At 37.2% G+C, this 13897-nt stretch overlaps 1 protein-coding gene across 11 annotated transcripts; it reads right to left on the bottom strand.

The window, feature by feature from the left end:
* Positions 1-89: 89 nt before the first annotated feature.
* sh3bgr (SH3 domain binding glutamate-rich protein) lies at positions 90-12700 on the bottom strand. Of its 11 annotated transcripts, none has more exons than XM_044119548.1 (12): positions 12529-12700; positions 11000-11185; positions 10778-10858; positions 8709-8777; positions 8146-8292; positions 7599-7628; positions 6175-6198; positions 5779-5805; positions 3155-3181; positions 2851-2877; positions 1570-1628; positions 90-703 (listed from the first exon to the last, which is right to left on the bottom strand). In XM_044119548.1, exons 1-11 carry the CDS (start codon positions 12571-12573, stop codon positions 1608-1610), a joined length of 684 nt encoding a protein of 227 aa, XP_043975483.1. In that variant the 5' UTR covers positions 12574-12700; the 3' UTR covers positions 90-703; positions 1570-1607. The 11 variants fall into 11 exon arrangements, with proteins under 11 accessions (XP_043975483.1, XP_043975481.1, XP_043975482.1 ...); XM_044119546.1 differs by having other exon boundaries at positions 8706-8777; positions 12529-12699; XM_044119547.1 differs by having other exon boundaries at positions 3155-3178; positions 8706-8777; positions 12529-12699.
* Between the last annotated feature and the right edge of the window lie 1197 nt (positions 12701-13897).

The following is a 13897-nucleotide window of genomic DNA, read 5'->3' as shown; positions in this document are numbered from 1 at the left end:
TGGTGGAACTCTGACGCCGTATTTAATGAAGTGATCTAAAAAGATTGAAAACCATTTATTTAAGAAATCAAAATAAAACAACATGAAACTTATCGATCTAAAATTGTTTATTTTTTTGTTGTTTCCATGTCTTAGTTACACGTTTCACTCTTTGTTCAACAAAGTGCATTGATTAGTCAGGAATACAGGTAGAGAAGTACTTGTAAAAATAGTTGACAGTCTGAATCTTGCAGCATTTGTTCTTCCTTGTGGGGAGCATTAAGTCTCTTAAAGCATTCAGGTGATAAAAGGAGGAATTAAGGAACAACACTGGAATAATACAGCAGAACATTTACAAGAGAGACAGCCAAGAGGTTTTGAAAAGGTCACTTTAAGGTTTTCTTGCAATTACAATTGCTAAAAGTAAAGAATGAGAAATGTGCCTGAACTGAAGAAATTTGCATTTTATAAAAGCAGATTTCTACAAACACCATTCCGCTCTTCTGCAAAATTTCATTATGATTTGTGTTTGAATGCGAAATATAAAAACAAAGTCAAAATTGCAGCCAAAAGGATTGTTTTATGTGGTGTATGAGTCAAACATGTAACTGATGGTTTCCAGGAGAATCCAGTGCAGAATTGGTAGGTGGAGTTGCTGGCCAACAACTTTGAGGGCACAGTGGGACAAGCGTCTGGGGTTAGGCAGAGATGGAATAGAGAGCTCCTTCAGGCAGGTAAATAAGACAAACAGATAAAAGAAAATTGAGGTCACACATTTTCCAGTGTTCTGATCATACTGCCACCTCTATGCCCGGGCCACCCTGCATGCCCGCTCCTCCAGGGCCACATTTGAAAGCTCACTTAGCAGCTTGTTCTAACAAGGCGTGACAGGGGGCTCGCAGGCATGGAGAGAAAGCCAAAGAGAGGAAACACCGGATGCCTGCTTCTCGGCTTTTCCTGCAGCCCAAACATGCAGAGCGGAAGCAGAAGACACACTTTAAAGATTAGGACGATTATCACAACCATCATGATCCCCATTAAGATCATCATACTCTTTGCCACTCCCTCAGGGAATAAAAATGGGTAATGTTTTTGTTGTGGCCCAATCTGATCTCCCAGCACAGTATGCTCACTGAAGCTGATCACAGATGGAGCCAGTCATAAGAGGCTGCTGCACTTTTTTCATTTTATTTTTTTGGATGAGGTCTTTAAACTCCTAGAAGTACTGAGGCGATATGGAGCAAAGAATTGACTGCACTGAGAGGTAAATGTTAGTTTCTTCTGAGTTTTAATGTAAAATAGTAAAACATGCCACTGCACTGCAGACACTCATGTGTTGCTGCGGCTGTGGCAGGTTGATTTATAGGTGTAATTTTGCTTTCTGCCTTTTTAAAAGAGCAGGGTCAAAAAAGAAAAACAAACTTCTAAAAGATTTGAGGTTTTAATTAATGTGGTTGAAATAAATGCCAAATGATAAAGTGAAATGAAAAGCAGATCACTGGCTTGTCAGCCCTAACAATGTTGCACTGCCCTCCAGTGGTGAAACACAACCTCTAAAACCAATCAGTAAAAGATGGTAAAGTGGTTTACCAGGACAGCAGATGGTCTTCATCTTGAAATCACTGTAACTACTCAGCCTCCTCTTCTTCCTGGTAAAAACAAACAAACAAAACAATGGGTTTTCGTTTTCAATATGATCACAAATCACAAAATATGGTAAGAGGTATTAAAATATTTCTCCAAAACAGAGTACATAAGCATATTTTTCAAATAAAATTTTAAATGGAGAATAGAATAGGAGACTTAAACATTTCTGGTGACACAGAATCTGTAATTTATTGTGTACTCTACTGCAGCTGATATAGTCAACCCCATTCTGAGGGCATTCTTTGGTCTTCATGATGCCGTTTGTGCTTGCATGTTCTCCAGCAAACATCTAAGGGATTTACAAACAACCATACTCCAACTAAGATTAAATAGCACTCAGGTGGACTCCACTTACTAGTAAGGTGATGTTTGTAGGTAATTTGTTTACCCTGAATAATCCATTAATAAGAAATATGTGGTGGGGGTTGAGTACAGTAACATCCTGGTCCAAGGACCCTTCCCTTTTTAGTGGTTGAAAAGTCAGAGAGTTAAAAATGGTGAAGACGTAATCCAAGAAACGTGCAGTGTTTAGCAGTGATGGCAGGGAGAAAGAAGAAAATACTTTTCAGTGTTACTGACAGGGATTCAACTGTAAAAATAGTTCTAATCAAAAGGAAAGGCTGTAAGCCAATTGATAAACAGTGAATTATCCTTTGTGAAATTTTTCCTCTTTGTTGTCCTCCAAGTATTGTGCAGTAACACTATGTGCTCAATCTCCTGTGAAAACTGTCACATTCACTTTGCACTCGCTTTGTTTGGAGCGCTCTTGGCAAAGAGAAGAAGAGGTCATGACTTCTTCCAAAAGTGAAAATCCTGTAAAGTCTGTGCACCCAACCAAAAAAACCCACATATCTGAGTTATTCTGTTTTGCACTTAGGCAGATGCAAAGGATATTTTTTTAAAATGCCCAAGTTGTTCATAAAAACAAGAAGTCAAAACATCCTGGCAGACTAGAAGAAAGTGCCTCTGCAGATGTTTTTCAGGTTTCTGCATGACTAAGCAAGTATTGTGTTATGTCAACCCTGAAGTATTGCACATGAATAAAAACCTGCTACAACACTCCACATTTGTGCATTGTGTACAAATATGTGGCATGACATACAGCTGACTTGAGGAAAAACAATAGTTTTAGTTTTGTTTGTGATCGGATCGTGCAGAAAACTCCCAATCTCAAGTATGATTCACACCGTGCCAAGCAGGGAGAGAAATAATCCAAACATGTACCTCTTGTAATTCTGTATCTTCTTCTTCCTACAAAAGATGAAATCAAGAGGAATCAAGTTTTAAAATATCAATAAGCAGTGAAATATTGGTCCACATAGTATTGCTGTTTCCATCATAACACCACTTCCACCTTAGGAATTAAGACAAATACATGAATCATTCTGCAAACCATTAGGCACTTCCATGGGAAACTGTGATAAAAGTACCATGCAGCTCACAAATACAAAAAAGAAAGATAAAAGGAAGAAGTACTAAGGTTTTCAGAGGCTAAAAGGTATGACGCCACAAACCACACCAAGTCTACCTCACTGCCTTGTTCATCTTGGTCCTGCTGGGAAGGTGGGACAAAGACAGAGACAGAAAAGGAAGGAGCAGAGAATGGAAAGCAGTGAAGCGATGGAAGCTCAGGCTGGAACGTCGAAGAAGAGCAAAGCATTTCCCACCTGGCATTTTGAACGATGAAATCTGTATATTCTGAATCGTTGTCCAGCAACAGACATTGAACAGCATGGTGCATTATAAAATGATGTATAAAATACTTTACTGTTTGTCTGACCAAATTCTCTGTTCAAGTTGAGAAATGTGTTGAGAGGACACTTTAGAGTGACTTATAGAACAACCTATTTGTGGTCAGAAACTCCAAGACAAAACTATTGAAACATCTGCTGAAGTCAACATTTTCCATCAGAAAGTCAAAGATTTCACACCATCATTGAATTTAAAATCCAACATTAGTACTTTGAGCATGGACAGATGATGGGTGAAGTAAAAACAAATTGGTTACATTTGTGTGTGGTAGAAATGTGAAAATCATATTAAATGTAAAACACAAAGGTGTGAATAGAAATGTGATGTACAATCAAGTGCCAACCATTCTCACATAATGACACACAACCCTTTATTGGTGGATTGTAAGAGTTGCTAAAGATGACTTTTTATCAATCCCCATTCATTTAAATAAGCAAAATGCTAATCTTTGGAAATCTTTATGCTGTGGCTCATTATAACACTGTTACCATATCATTTACATTATTCTAACTCTTCACTGTATTATCATAGAAGTAATGGTACTTCTGTTGACTATAGAATATTATGGAATGTTTTAGATAAGCAAAAAGAAAGAAATGTATCATATACTGCATCCTACACATTTATTGGAATCCCCTGTAAAGATGTATGAAAATTATTGGACTATTTACTATATATATATATATATATATATATATATATATATGAGGGCGAACCAACCAGACATAGTCGTGGTGGATAAACAACAGAGGAAAGCCGTTGTGGTGGATGTGGCAATACCAAGTGACTGCAACATCAGGAAAAGGGAGCATGAAAAACTAGAGAAATACCAGGGCCTAAGGGAGGAACTGGAGAGGGCCTGGAAGGTGAAGACCACAGTGGTGCCTGTGGTCATCGGGACCCTCGGGGCAGTCACCCCCAAACTGGAACAGTGGCTACAACAGATCCCAGGAACAACATCAGACATCTCAGTCCAGAAATGTGCAGTCCTAGGCACAGCCAAGATACTGCGCAGAACCCTCAAGCTCCCAGGCCTCTGGTAGAGGACCCGAGCTAAGAGGAAAAAGAATCACCACCCACGGTGGGTGAGAAGGGAATTTTTTTTTTTTTTTTTTTTTTTTTTTTTTATATATATATATATATATATAAGTTCATCACTTAACTTGAGAAAACTGATTAAGTCGTGGAAAATATCCAACATTAAGAAATGACTGTTTTAAATAAAATCACCAGTACTGGAAACCCTCAATAATTCCTTTGAAATAAATCAAAATAAAACACTGCATTTATACTGTATGTGTCTCTATTAGTCTCTAGAAACTTCTAACAGGTAATCTGTTTCTGTTTACCAGAGGTATAATTATGACCTGGTACAGATGCCTATTTCTTTGAGCCACTGACCATTATGCTGAATTGACCTAGGTATATTTATCTTGACACTGTGAACAGAGAGGAAGATGATAGGAAAAAATCTCCCAACCTGTTAGAAAACATTAGCAAACAGTGTCTTCCTGAGGTCAATGAGTATCCATAAAAACCTTCATGCCAATGAGTTGCTTTAAAGCTCCTACCATCACAAATGTAAACAGTTAAAGATTTTCTATGTACTGAGGGAAATTATATTGGAACTTTGTGCTTGGGTTAAATGAAACTAAGATTAAGCTTTTCTGTAATTTTCTATGCTCACTGTTAAATATGAAAGAGGATATGTGATGCTGTGAGCTTGTTTCTCTTCTAAAGGCCCAGCGAATGCTGTTTGAGTAGCATCAGAAACTGTTTGAAATACCAAATTTTGATTAAAATCTTGTGGACTCCTCAAAAAGTTTGAAATGGGTCATCAATGGATCTTTAATGACTCAAAACACAGATCGAAATCAACAAAGTAAAGATTCCCAGTCATAAAACTTAGTTTTGTCTTTGGGGATCTCAGTCACTGGGCCTAAATCTATTAGAAAACTATCAGATTTAGCTAAACACTCCTCTCTTCAGCATAAAAGAAGACCAGGGACTCTAGATGACCTAGAGAGACTGTGCAAAGACTAATCATCAAAGATCCCTCTCTCTCTGCGGTCCAACCTTGAAAAATGTTACACAAGTACAAGTGTTGTGGTTTTGGGAAAAAATACATGTATAATTTCCAGCATAAATGCTAATAAGTGTATCACTGTTAATTTAATAAGAAACTTAAACATGTGAGATTATTTTACTGCTATGAAAAAAATATATTCCAAGGCTTTATGCACCTTTTCACCAGTGGTGCCAAAAAAGCCACGAGATGAAGCAGCAGGAGGAGTCAGAGGGCGCAGTAACATGACAACAGGGACAAGATGATAAAAACAAGAAAGCAACTCAGATAGGTTGAAGAGAGGTAAGAATATATATATAAATATGTGAATATACCTCAAGCTGTTGTAGTTCTTCTTCCTCCTAAAAGAAATAACATAGCAGCCAGGTCAACAAGCTGTGTGGGGAGCAAAAACAGTACAAAATGCATGCACTATAAGGACATCTGTGGAAAAGGAAACTAAAGGGGATGTTTGAAGGTGTCAGGATGCAGCTACAGCTAGGAGGAAACCAAGATGTTAGCCAAAAGGGAACCCACTGAAAGAGGAAGAGTTGATGTGAGGAAATAATAGAGTTTAATGATGAGTGGGAGCAACAAAAAAAAACATCCTTCACATCCCACCCTCAACAATGTAGAATTGTCTCAGCTGAACACCATCAGACAATGCTGATGGCTTCATGGAGGAACCATGGATGATCTACCAAACCGCAGAAGATTACTGAAGCAGTTACCTGTGAGTGCAGCTCCTCATCCACCTATGAGGAGCAAACCAACAAGAGATGGACAATAACACAAAGAAGCAGTTAAAAGGTCTTTCAGCATTCATGAGTAATACAATGGTAGAAAATGCTTTAAATCTGTGATATCAGGCAGGTGATGGAGGGACTGGAACATCGCTGTTCTGAAATATGAGTTAATCAACTAATGGACACAAAACATATGTGTGAATAGGCTAGAGTAACAACCGGGGCTTAGCAAAAAGACATAGTATCCAAGTCATTCAGTTTGATTGTGTTACCATGATCCTCCCATTAAAACTAACAGGCCCTTCACTAAGCACACCTTAATTTGGTTCAGTTCAATCAATTTCAATCAGAAATGCAGTTTATTCAAGCTATAGAGGCTAAGCCAAAGCTTGAAGCCCCTGAGGTGGTACACCGGGGTAAAGTTGACACGCCAATCACTTTTTCTTGTTTGCAGGTAATCCATTTATTATCTTGACTCGACAATCAAGTGTTATTTCCTTTGTACAAGTCATTCCTTTAACATGTTGCATACATTTTCTCAGTGATCCACACAGCATTTAATTCCCTCGCGGTATCATTGCATCACGTCGTTTATTGTGTTGCGGTCAAAACTGTTTCCCCCTTTCGGGTGGAACACACCTGCCCTCATTAACACCAGGTACTACCTAAATAGACAGCTGACAGATCATGTGACCCAAACATTTGGAATACAGAAATTTATAATCTGCTCCTACACAAGCATTACCAATCATGTCAGACTACATATCCGATTAACCTAGATAACAGTAAATCCATTCATAAGATATACTAGCTAGAGTTATTTCTTTATTGAGTCCCTATACTGACTCCTTGTAGCTCAGAGAATAGTCTTTAAAATACTTTTGTTACTTTATAAAGCATTGAATGGCTTAGCACCAAAAATATATCCGTCACATCAGTCTTCCAGATCACTCAGGTCTTCTGGTTTTATGTTTGTATATCAAAATTACCAGAAAACCCTCATATGGAGCTCATGTTAGTAACTTTCACAATAACAAGCAGGTGGAGAGATGATGACAGGTATGAACACAGGATCAAAAGCATCAACTGCTAAGAATGAAAACACTTAGTAAAGTCGCAACTTAATCCTTATGTAGAGACAATGTACATGTGCTGCACTACCGTAAATAAAATCCCTCAATGAAGCAATTTTAGACAAGATCTCAAAGAAATAAAAGCGATTTTCTTCAATTACATAATACGTAATTATGTAATTACGTATTACATAATTACATGAAATTGCTTTCTGAGCAATTTCATAATTGCTCAGAAAGCAATTATGAAATTATGATGAGAATGTAATTAAAATGTAAACTGTTCTTTCCTCTAAGTAATTCTTTTTTTTAAAAAAAAAAAAAAAAAAAACTTACTTGCTCTTCATCCTCTTCTTCTTGTGCTTCCTATAAGAAGAGACAGGAAGAGATCTCTTAAGTTTTCACATAGTGTGCAAAATACGCATCAGTACTTAGAAACATCAGCATTCACAGATTAACATTGGGAAATAAGTTAGAGTGGCTGGGCTTAGGATTCTCCTGACATACATTAACAAGAACAGTTAATGGTGGATGTTTTGCAGGTTATTATGAACTGTAACATACGGTAACTGTTAGCAAATAGGTACCATGAAATAAAAAGAATAGCACAAAAGGAAACCTGAAAAAAGAAGGAGAGTCCATTGATGCTGCAAAGGGAGACCACACTTTGCTTGTTAGTGGAAGAGGGAGAGATTTAAGGATGAGGATGATGGTGGGTAAAAGTTAAATAAAGAGAAGAAGTTAATGTCAACATAAAATTACACACTCTAGGAATGTCAAAAATGGAATAGAGAGGGAATTCAATCACTCCGGGGTTATGGAGGTGGAAAACTGATGAGGAGCTGGACTTGAGTTATATGGCAATTACTGTCTCTTCTGTGACCTCATCTGTTTCTTCCTCTGCCGCCTCCTCTTCCTCTCCCCTTGATGTTTCTAGTTCAGTGGCTTCATCATCTGCTCTTCCACTCTCTTCTTCTTCTTCATCACCTGCCTGTCCCTCCTCCTCTCCTTGTGCATCCCCATTATGCTTCTAAGAGGTGAAATAAGTAATCAAGTAAAACAAGAAATGTAATCAAAAATAAATCGATGAAAACAGGGAGCAGAAGAAAAAAAAGACTGTTTCAACATGATTACCATGGCACACTGCTCAGGTGGAGATGTTAGTCTTGCAAAAAGGAATCCAATAATTCATTAAAATGGAAGTGATTGTTTCAAAGGGATAGAGAAACAGAGCTGAAATAATAACTAGTTTGCTACGGCATTGTAAAGATTCATGCAACACTAACATTATTCGAGGTCATGTGAGGGATTAAGACCCTGCTCAAGTCATCAGCTACAGATGGAAGGGAAGTTATTAATTATATCATATGAGGACTATGAAGAGGTGTGGCACAGTTAAATAAAAAGCATGATGGGAAAATGGAAACATTTTGTCAGCTTTACTACTGAGTCGTCAGGGTTTTCCTCTTGGGTTCCGTTTTGCATAATGTGCTCCTTCTCAGCCTGCAATGCTTCCTGCATCAAGGAGGTTTAACACAAATCAATTGTAGTGAATTAAAAACAACAGATTTCAAACCCCAGAGTTTTAATAAAATATATTTATATCTACTTCTACAGATGATGGGAGATACATTCACCCAACAATGTCTGTCATCTGTGACAGACATTTCATTCATAAACTGCATTCAAAAGCAGCTTATGAATGCAAGATGTCACTAATGATCTGGAAGTCAACGTTTTCTGAAATGGAAGTCTGAAAAGTGCACCATGCATTTGTATTCGGGCCTTTTTGGGTCAATTTCTTATAGAACCATCTTTCACTATGATCAGCTGGAATCTGTGAGGTATGACTCAAATTTCAGCCAGTTTTTGAAAAATAGATCAAGATGAGTCAGACTGGATGGGGAACAACTATGTACAGAAACCATTTCTCAGTCAGACTTAAATCTGCACTTTGACTAGGCCATTGTAACACATGAATATGTTTTGATCGAAAGCCTTCCATTGCGGCGCTGAGTTGAGGATTGTTGTCTTGCCGGAAGTAGAACCGCCACCTCAACCTCAAGTCTTTTGCTTTTGCTTGAGGCCCAGTATCCTGCACCTTTTATATATGCCCCTGGTTTAACACAACTGAATCAAATAACTTAATTACTTCCTAAGCATGTAGTTTTTCGGAGTCCTGCTAAAGACCTAATTATCTGACCAGGTGTTTTAAAGCACCTAAATGCTGCAGGAGACCGGCTCTTGATTGACTATGACAAAGCTACTCATTGATTTTATTTATTTATTTTTAGCCATTTTCTAGTGGATTTGCTTTTCTGTCCTGCTGTATAGTCTGTATATACTTAAGCTAACGTCATGAATTGATGGCTGGAGATTCTCATTAGAATTTTCTGCAGTTGGTTGGATATGACTGAGGGGTATCTGAGTAAAGGGGATTGAATACATATTCACCCTGCACTTTTAAAACTTTAATTTGCGAACATTTGTGAGAAACATGTCTCCTTTTTATGCAATAGTGTTTCCCTACTCCAAAAAAAAATCCCAATGAAATATGTTTGGGATTCTGGTTGTATAACATAACAGAGAGTGAGAAAGCTCAATATTTTTGCTAGGAGCTGTATCATTTTGAGCTTATCTTTAACAGAGAAGTACTCACTGCAGCAACACACCAAATTTTACTTTAGAAATGCTGCCTCTTATCAAACAATCTCAGCACTCAGGAAAGCTCTCTGCAGTTCAGACCAACTATCCAATGAAAACAATCAATGCTTAACAATTGAAAAATACAATAAAAAAGAGCCCAAAGTGTTCAAAGGCAAAATTTATTTTTATAAGAAAGAAACTTTTTCCACATGAAATAACTACTTATCCCTGTTTCCAAAATCAGTTATAGTGAACAAAATGCTAAATATTGTTAAACATTAGTGAAACTGTCAAAAGATAATGGGTTTCATACATTGCTAAGTTGAAACTTCAAATAAATGTCTGATTTAAATGGCTGAAAAATGCTGCAGATGTCAGGCTTTATTGGAAACAAGGATGGAATTATATTTTCTTTGAATTCTGTTATAAACACAGTTCACTTATGTGGCCCCAATAAAACTGATAGTGCTGTTCAAAGTGCTAACTTATTAAAATCTGCATTCTTTACTTATGTGGGCTGTGTTTTTTTCTTCTTCTTCTTCTTCTTCTTGTGTGCTATAAATCACACAGCCAGTAGACAAATTGCAATAACAAAACTTACATCACCATAATTAGTAATACCACATCTCTTTGATTCTTATAAATATTTTATTATGGGTCAAAGTTGCATTATCAACAACTGAATCTGTTGGTTTGTTCTAGCACTCAAACCTAAATACTCTTTGGAAAAGGTTTTAAATAATAGAATATATTGTGGAGAATTCACATTTGTGAGCTTAATTATGTGGTAGTAACCATTCAGTTAAGTAAACAAGTATTATAGCTAGTGGGCAGAAAACATAAAAAGAAAAACTTAAATCAGATCTAACCTTTGAGCCAGGAGGAGGGGGCAACCCTAGGAAAGCATACACCGTGTTGTCTTCCTTTGCATCAAAAAATGTGTCATAATCCTGCAGGGGGGAAAACAATTTTAAAATTTTTAATGTTATTCAATTACAGAAATAAGTTAGACCTTTTTTTTACTGTGATGCTACACCTGCTAATCTAATTCAAGACCCACATTATAGAGTCACAAATGCATCTTTGCTCACCCCACAGTAGCTCTCCTCATTGAAAATCTGTGGAGGGAGTGGGATACCGTTGGAGGGCTTCTTCTCCTCTGGGACATTTTGTCTCATCCACATGCGGTTCTGCTCGTTGCAGGCGATGTCCAGCTCAGCATATTCCACTTTCAGAGCCTCGAGGAAGCCGACCACATCTTGCTGTTTCTTTTTGATCTGCAAGGTAGAAAAATGAACAGCTCATGCATCAAAACCTTTTGATGTTGGTTTGTGTTTTTCTTTCTTTTTTTTTTAAAGAATTTTTCAGCCTTTGCTTTTTACATTCAAAACATTTTTTAGATTTGTCCTGTACTTTAGCATTTAATACGCATTTATATTCTGCCGCCTGGTTTTCTGAGTGCTCTATTGGCCATTTTCTCTCATTACCTCACAGCTGAACCCAGTCTCTAATTAACCCCCTGCTGGAGTGATCAACTCTCCAGCTTAAATATTTCTTAGTGCTTGGTCATATATCATATCATCCTGTTATTCTCATCAACCTGTTTGTCTTGTTTACTATTTTGGATTTCATCTGAGCTTAAGATTTTGTACAATTTTCAATTGACTTTTATAGATAAAATTAGTTATTTTCACCCATCTACCTCTTTTCTGTATTTGTGGAGAAATTATATTTTGGTAAGAGGCAGAAAAGAACATGAAATGTTCCGAGAACTGGAGTATGTGGTACAAGGCATTGACTCAGGAAATGGGAATACAAATGCATATCAAACTTTTCAGATTGATTGATCTGCATTGGTCATAATATGGAAAAGCTGAGGTGGATGAATACATTTTTTTCTTCCATTTAGAAAATATACAATTTAAAGGAGTGTTAGTTGACAAGTTTCTAACTCATCTGTATTTGATCATGAATGCCGAACTACAAGATATAACAGGGAGAACATATATGCTGGTTGAATTACCAATCGAGTTGCATAAAATATATTTACAAGTAAAATAATTGGACAATGATGACAGCTTTAAGGCCTCATCAAAGGCACAATTCTGGACAAGTAAACAACCAGTTTGATGGAAAACAAATTCATTTTTCTAACTATTGTGAGAAAGCTGGACTAGTTATGCTTAAAAGCCTTCAAGAGGAGCTCCAGAAAACAAATTTTCCCTCTTCTCATTAGTAATCACCCAAACAAGGTCATAAGCAGTGATTTTTAGAAATAAAAACGACCTTAACATTTTAACTGAGGCCATTTCTGGGGTCTGAAAAAGAACCCCCCAAGCTCTGACATGAAAAGATTAGGGAGCCCCTGTTCTGGAAGGCTCCGCCTGTTGAATCACATTTACATACGAAATACTTACCCAAGATCACTCATCAGAAATAAATCTGATCTCAAGTCAAGCCAGTAAACTTGCTGAAAGAGCAAATTATCAGACGGTAAGGCAGCCAGCATTAATTTATAGATTTAACCCAGTAAAATTGGAGTGATTGACAGTTCATGTTCAGTTTATAAAGTACAACCTGCAAAGTTAGACGTAAAGTTAAGATCAGAGTGAAAACTTACCGCTGTCGATCCAGAGGAGGTGGCGAGGAAAACTTTGATTACCATTTTTACTACAAACTATGTTGAAGAGGTGGCAGTGCAACAAGAAGGGCCTTAAAGGAGAAGTCTGCCTGCTCTATTATTAGAGCGCACCACGAACCGAGAAATAACAGTGGGATCACACACACACACTGACACACATTTCTGGAGGTATTTTTGTCTCCGGGCTCCATTAGAGGCGGATTGGTTAGTTGGCCCCTTGGGGCGCAGCGCCGCATACTGATTGGCAGCTTCAGCTGTCTGTCGGCTCAGGGAAAGAAAGGCAAGTTAGTTTCTAAGTCCATGCTGAGAAGGACAGAAATAGCTGCGAACAGCACTACGGGAGTCACAGTCCTTATTTTAACATGAAACTGTTATTTTATTTTAAGAGGTTATTTATTTAACTTTATTGGCTATAATCGCTTTTTTGTAGCTTAATTTAACTTATATAGGACTATTTTTTTATTATTATTGTGTTTTTTGTTTGTTTTTTCTTTTTGCTTTAAACTGATTTTTTATTATTATTTTTAATCACACAAGAATACAGAGATAAGGGTAAATGTTGAGTTCAACGTTACTGTGGCCTATAGCTACAGCGTTTGTGATTTTTTTTGTTCAATTTTAAGTCATTTTATTTTCTTGTTAAACTATATAAAAAGGTTGGTGTCTGATTCCGAACCGGATTAAAGGGATATTCTGCTGCTTAAGGACTCTGGACTGTCTTTAATGTTGCCCTGGTAAACACGGTTTGGAAAAACTTCTTTTTAAGTTGGAGACTGATAAAAATATGTATAATCCAGCAAGACTGTTCAAACATTGAACTAAATATTTAAATAAAATATATTATATAAAGCAAAGTTTGTTCAATTTTAATTTTTTTGGCTTCCTACTCACCATAAGTGTGGCCCTATATGGACAGTAAAAAATTAACCAGGTTATTCTTACAATAATGAGGAATTCAATCAATTCCAGTTTGTGAAAATTAATATCGGTAGCTTCTAAACATTTTTGGCTTCATCACTTGGTCCAACTATACCACTCAAAACTTGGACCAAGTTATTCTGGAGACCAACAGATGCTATAAAACAATTTGGTCTTCAGGACTTGGAGACTGGTGTCCTGCAAGCTTTAGATGTGGTCTCTATCCAACACACTTGAATTAAATGGCTGAATTACCTCCCCAGTATGCAGTCAAGTTGTCCAGAGTCCATCTTATGACCTCATTGTTTGACTCAGGTGTGCTGAAGCAGAGATACATCTGAAGGTTTCTACTTTTGGCACCAGGAAAGACTGATTGGTGGCCCTCCAGTTTTACACCATGACTGACATTTTTATGCAATCTGTAACAGGT

This window comes from Gambusia affinis, linkage group LG06 (assembly GCF_019740435.1).
Source record: "Gambusia affinis linkage group LG06, SWU_Gaff_1.0, whole genome shotgun sequence".
Taxonomy (NCBI): Eukaryota; Metazoa; Chordata; class Actinopteri; order Cyprinodontiformes; family Poeciliidae; genus Gambusia; species Gambusia affinis.
This window is presented reverse-complemented; position numbering and strand designations above follow the sequence as displayed.